This window comes from Drosophila teissieri, chromosome 2R (assembly GCF_016746235.2).
Source record: "Drosophila teissieri strain GT53w chromosome 2R, Prin_Dtei_1.1, whole genome shotgun sequence".
Classification (NCBI taxonomy): domain Eukaryota; kingdom Metazoa; phylum Arthropoda; class Insecta; order Diptera; family Drosophilidae; genus Drosophila; species Drosophila teissieri.
This window is the reverse complement of record NC_053030.1, coordinates 16,035,607-16,041,606: the sequence shown is the minus strand read 5'-3', so window position 1 is coordinate 16,041,606 and position 6,000 is coordinate 16,035,607. Positions and strand designations below refer to the sequence as shown.

Below are 6,000 nucleotides of genomic sequence, written 5' to 3'. Positions count from 1 at the left end.
TGTTTTCCGGGGGAACCACCCATCCCGCCCCTCGGCGAAATCCACTTCGTGCCGTGAACTCACGAATCCTCAACGAAGGCCGTCGCCATTCACGGAGGTGCTAAATGCCGAGTGGGTGTAGCCGACACCCCCCACCACCCACTACCCATCGCCCACCGCCCATCGAGAGGAATAAGCAATGCCGATTTACTCTTTCATCCCGAATGCCCGAACCTATTGCCGCACTGCTCGCACCCGCAACGCCGTTGCTCACGCCCACGCCCACTCTACACGGTGTAGGGATGAGTGGCTGTGTGTGTGTGTGTATGTGTGCGGCATAATTCCACCCGAATTTGCAGCAAATCCATTCAGTTTCGCCACAGCGCACTAAAAATAAAAGAAAACGAGCAGCCGAATGAGCAAGTGTTTGTCGGGGGAGGGTGGTTTCGGTTCAGGGAGGGGGGTTGGGCGAAGGCTGCGGCGACGACAAGTGCAATTCTGCGCCGAAACAGGTTTACCCACTGTTCTGTGTGTGTGAGAGAAAGCGCTCTCTGCGGTACTACGCTCTTTTCTCTCTCTGTCCCTGTGCGTGTGCTTTGTTTTGGTCACTCACTAACGCACACACGCAACGCTGTTTGTTTGCCTCACTCACCGGAATGGAATTTCGCAGTATTTCTACTACGCTTTAGTATAATTGCAATATCTTAACACAATGATACTGTGGGAAGCTGTTGGTAAGTAGTTCCAATCCCTATCAGTTCTAAAATTCCATTAAAATTTTGCAGACTACTAATACCATAAAGCATTTGACTTATGTAGATTGAATTATGTTTCATAGTATTTTGCGCTTCTTATCTTTTTTATTTTGAATTTACTAAGAAACGAGAAGTACCACTTGGTGGTACTTAAAGCGAACCCTATACTAGAATAATATTTCAAAATATACCAGAACTATATATTATCAGAGGGATTGTGGAACAATTATGTTAATATGAATACTTATCCTTTTTTTTGGTTGGCAAGGCGTTTCATCGCTAAAAATATGATTTCTTTTCTATAATTCATATCCTTATGATTTTAAAAATATCTTAACAGTTGCTCTCTCCTATTGCATAAGATTTCTGTAATACTCTATCTTTTCGACAAACTAAATATTATAAATATATATAGATCACTTATGTTTTTAATCCAATCCCTCTAATTGGAGTCCAATCAAAAGCAGCTCGGCTAACACATAGCCTTACTACCTTTCCAGAGTCTACTACCTTTTCCACGTTCTCTCTCCGCACACACACATGGACAGGCAAGAGAGCGAGCTCGTTGGCTCTCTGACTCACACCAGCGCACACAGACTGGCGGCAAATGGAGCCGCGTGAGAGGACCATGGCCAAGAAGGGGATTGGGGGCCGGCTGGGGGAGGGCGAGAACGAGACCGAAGACCGACGGCCGAAAGAGACCGAATGCCAAACACCGAGCACCGAGCACCGGCTCACCGGCAACATGGACTGCGACGCCGGCAGAGACGGCGGCAGAGCCAGCGGGCGAATGTGCGAAGGCGAAAGAATGCCGTCAGTTGTGCGACAACTTTGGCCAAGAGAGGATGTCTTGACGCGCGTCCGCTCACCACCAAACACTGCTCAACAACACTGCGATACCCTGCGAAGAGAGTCCAGCGAGCCAGATCAGTCCGGAGCCCAAGGACTCGGTACGCCATCTGCTGGAGAAGCCAGACAGCCTGAACGCCTCAACGGTTGGCTGGATTTACGGCGATTGCCGCAATCGCCAAATTCGATACGCTGCCAATCCTGGTGACGCAGCGACGCGATCAGCTCCCGATTTCATGGCACTAATGATGTCGCGTCGCCCCCAACAGGAACACCAAAATCAGCAGCAAGTAGAGCCACTGGAGCAACTGGAGGTGCAGCATCTGGAACTAGCGTCATCGAATCCGTTCCACAAAGGAAACGCGCGTTTCACCTGAGCGTGTGTGCGGTTGCGCGCGTGTGTGTGCCTGTGTCTAATTTGCGTATCCGCGCCACTCAAAAAATTACAAAAATAAATAGAAAAATCATAACGCATCACAACAAATCAAATCAAGAAATACACCACCTACCCCGATCGAAATCGAGCTCCCCTTATCGCGGTGACAAATTGCAATCAAACAAATCACAGCGAACCAACCATCCAAATTGCAATTAATGCCAAAGCGCCTGCATCTAAAGCAAAAAGGCCATAAAAGAAATACGTGAACTGCGAACTCCAGTGATTAGAACTTTGAATCGCCAGCGAGATGGACTTCCAGAGCGCCATGGAAACCTTTGCCGAGGCCTGGGTGGCCGCCAATGCCGGTCAGCAGGTGAGTTAAGCCCCCAATCTCGCACAGATACCATACGCATCCCAAAGATATCGTCATACGGTGAGATTTCATCATCGCCAGCGAGATCGCTTTGCCGGCGGCAATGCACACACACACACACATACAGTCATTAGTCAGATACCCTGGCTTTCCCCCACTTTTACCACCCAAATGAATCAGTTGGGCGCAAACAAGAAATCGGCCAAACGACATATGGCCAAGCTGCGGTGATAAGGGCCGTGTAGATATGCGCTCGTTTCGCTATTTATGCAGATTAAGATAATCCTTATCGGCTGAGATTTTCGAGATCGTGGCTGCGATAAGCCCCCTCCCCCAACTGTTTACCTTTCTCCGTTCACTAATTGCATTGTAAAGCCGATCCCCAAGCGCAAAACTGGGGCCGAGTTCCGGACTTCTGGGCTCTCTAATAGAGAGAGAGAGAGAGAGAGGGAGAGAGAGGGAGCTTTTGGCAGACAGATAAGATAATCCCGACGGTAATTTTTACAAACGCTGGTAATTTCGGCATAAGGCGATGACGAACCTAGATATCGAATGGGGCTTACGGGTGGGGATTGTCAGCACCCCCACCTCATAGAGTACATGTCTCGTCATCGTTGTGCGCCGCTCTTCATTTTTTTTTTTTTTTTATCGGAATCGAGCGCCCCTGTCACTGATATCGCAATTAATCCAAATAAGTGCGATAAAATTGATTATGAACATGCTGGCGTGATTAGTCCAGTCCAACTCCCTCTCTCAGGGAAAAGTGGAAAGGGGATCACCCATACACACATGTCCACATATCTGGGTGTGCTTGTGTGTGTGGTTTATTAGCAGACATAATTGATTATGTTGTGTGAGTGTAATTATTATTTATCTGGCTCGGCGGTCTGACTTCTGCCTTTGCCGCTCAGCCCATTGATATCGCCTCGGAATCGGAATCGGTTACCCAAACGCCCAAAAATGGGCGGGTGACTAATCCAAGAATTTATGGATTTCGTTTGCAGTCGGTTTTCGAAAACGTCTCTATGTTGTATATTTAACAAATCCCAATCTCGCTGGGGACCCACCGCCATTGTTTTTAAGCCGAAATCATGCCACAAGAGTTATAGCACTGTCCAAATCTGAACAACATCGAAAACAAACAGCTTAGAGTGGTTTCGCATACCCTTGCCACTGGGAATAATTTCAGTTTTTTAAGCGATGGATTGAGATTAGCATACTTGCCGAACCTAGTATCGGTTTCATATAAATAGATCCTCAGGGATTGCTTTTTCTGAAACGGCACTAAGTGCAAATTCTTGGCATATTTCAGATAAATGTAGTTCCTTGGAGTTGTTCTATAACGAATGCGATGATGTAATGGTCTTGAAATACTTTATTTCGATTAGATCGGAATCAGATCTAGGCTAGAGCATTCGAAACTTCGGCTTTGCCGCCGCTTCGTTTCGTTTATTATTTTTTGACAGTTTTATGTGTCGACGCATATGCTTAGTGAATGGGATTAAGATAAGACGGCGTAAGTTGGTCGGGAGTCAGATAATAAACCAGAATGGTCAGCGGAGGGGCATAAATAAATGTGAGTTCTTTCACAAAACTATGGCAAATCATATTGTGCGACTGTGAGCCGTTTCTATTTCTTTTTTTTTGTTGGCCTGGCAAAACTAATTATAAAGCATTTAGCTTTATTGTTGTGATAATTTCTGTTTCGGGCTTTTTCTAAGGGCGTAATATCGGAATACCGAAACTCGGCGAACAGATAATGCCGTCTCTTCACACCCGGTTAGATCACCTGGCTGGTTGTTGCCTTTTGAGCGGTTTGAGCAGTCAGATAGGCCGTCTTATAAATTATAAATGGTTCGATTTTGTCTAATCTGAAAGTGTTATGCGGCTGGAAGGGGTGGAAGGCCTTAGGAGTCCAGATAATGGAATATTTATTAATTGAAATCTTCTTCGTCGCTGCTTCCTGCTCACCCCGTGTTCGTGATCATCGAAAAGTCGTTTCATTTCCTCTGGCTCGTTTCATTTCCCCAGCGATCTCGCTGCCCAAGACTAATGGTAATCGTGGTTAATCCGGCTGCGCATCCAATCGCAGCTCCAATCAAATGCATTCTTTGCCCTTTCTTTGGTTCCAGCACCCCTCCCCCGCCCCCTGCTCGTCTGCCTTCCCACGTTTTCGGTTTCGTTAAATTCCGGTAGTCAAATGTCCATTAAATGCCGCTCATAAATGTCCAAACTGTTTGTCATCTTTGTGGCCCTGTTGTTGTTGTTGTTGTCGTCGTTGTGGCCGCCGCCGCCTCCTGACTTCTGGCTTTCTTTTCTTCCTTGGGGTTTGGGTCCACCACTACCACCACTACCACTACTATTACCAGCTAACACCTCGTTCCATTCTTCTGACAGTTTCTCCTGATCTCTTTAGCCGCTTGGCTGCTAGTGCTACCTGATTGTAACACATTTTTAGCATTCATTCGACAGCGGGCTCTTGGCTCTCAACTCTTGGCTCTTGGCTCTCACTCCGCTTTGGCGATCTGCTGTCAGTTGAGCGGCTTTGGGGCTTTTTACGGGCCGATTATGCGCCTTCGCCGAGTTCGCATATAGGCGATATAAACGTACTTATTAATTATTCAAAGCCGATTGGATTATAATAATTTATAATGATTATTATCATAAGTCGCCGGTCTTGGCCTCACATTCAGTTTCAGTAACAGATTCAGATACATTTTCAGATACATTTTGAGATACAGATTCAGATACAGATTCAGATTCAGTTTCAGATACAGATACAGATTTAGATACATTTTCAGATACAGATTCAGATACAGAATGAGATACAGATTCAGATACAGAATGAGATACAGAATCAGATACAGATTTAGATACAGATTCAGATACAGATTCAGATACAGATTCAGATACAGACTCAGATTCAGTTTCAGATACAGATTCCGATTCAGTTTCAGATACAGATTCCGATTCAGTTTCAGATACAGATTGAGACACATTTTCAGATACAGATTCAGATTCAGATCGTGTCTCTCGATCTCGATTGTGGGCCGCAGTGCGCGAGAGTTTCGCTTCAATCAAGCTGAAAGCTGCGACAAGTACCCGTGTACTTCTGGTACAGGGAAAACACTTGAGGTTAATTACACGCTGTCATAGCATTTCTATTTCATCAGTTTCGATATTATGGCGATATTTGGCACTTGCAGAGCGGCCTTAAATCAATTCCCCACTAGTTTCTGATCGCTTTTTTTTTTGTTGTTTTTTTTTTGTTTTTGGGGGGTGCTCATGTTACGCCGTTTCGATTCCCCATTCGGAATCGCTTTCAAAGGCGCCGCTCGGGCAGCTCTCTCCTCCTCCACGGCTCCTCAGATAATCAACGAAACGTGTTCGACTTGTCGAGGTTTTCCTTTCTGCACTTATCATAGAACACCTTTAGGTTTTTGTTATTGTTGTTGTTACTGTTACTGTTATTGTTGTTGTTCTTTCATAGCTAATGACACCTTGATAAAACGATTTGTAAGACATTGCGATAAAAGCGGTTCAGGCTTTGTAGCTTAAGGCGAACCGAAAGCTGATAAAAATACAAGCCGAACAAAAAACGGAAAAAACTGAACACAAAACAACAAAAAAAAACATGGAAAAAACGGAAAAGTTCGAATGATAAT

At 45.4% G+C, this 6,000-nt stretch overlaps 1 protein-coding gene across 1 annotated transcript in view; it reads left to right on the top strand.

Annotated features, from left to right (window-relative positions):
* The first annotated feature begins 2,201 nt into the window (after nt 1-2,201).
* LOC122612401 overlaps nt 2,202-6,000 on the top strand; it is a 44,156-nt gene continuing 40,357 nt past the window's right edge. The window contains exon 1 of the mRNA XM_043785987.1: nt 2,202-2,335. Coding sequence (XP_043641922.1) covers nt 2,270-2,335 — 66 coding nt within the window. The 5' untranslated portion in view covers nt 2,202-2,269. The remainder of the gene's footprint in view (nt 2,336-6,000) is intronic.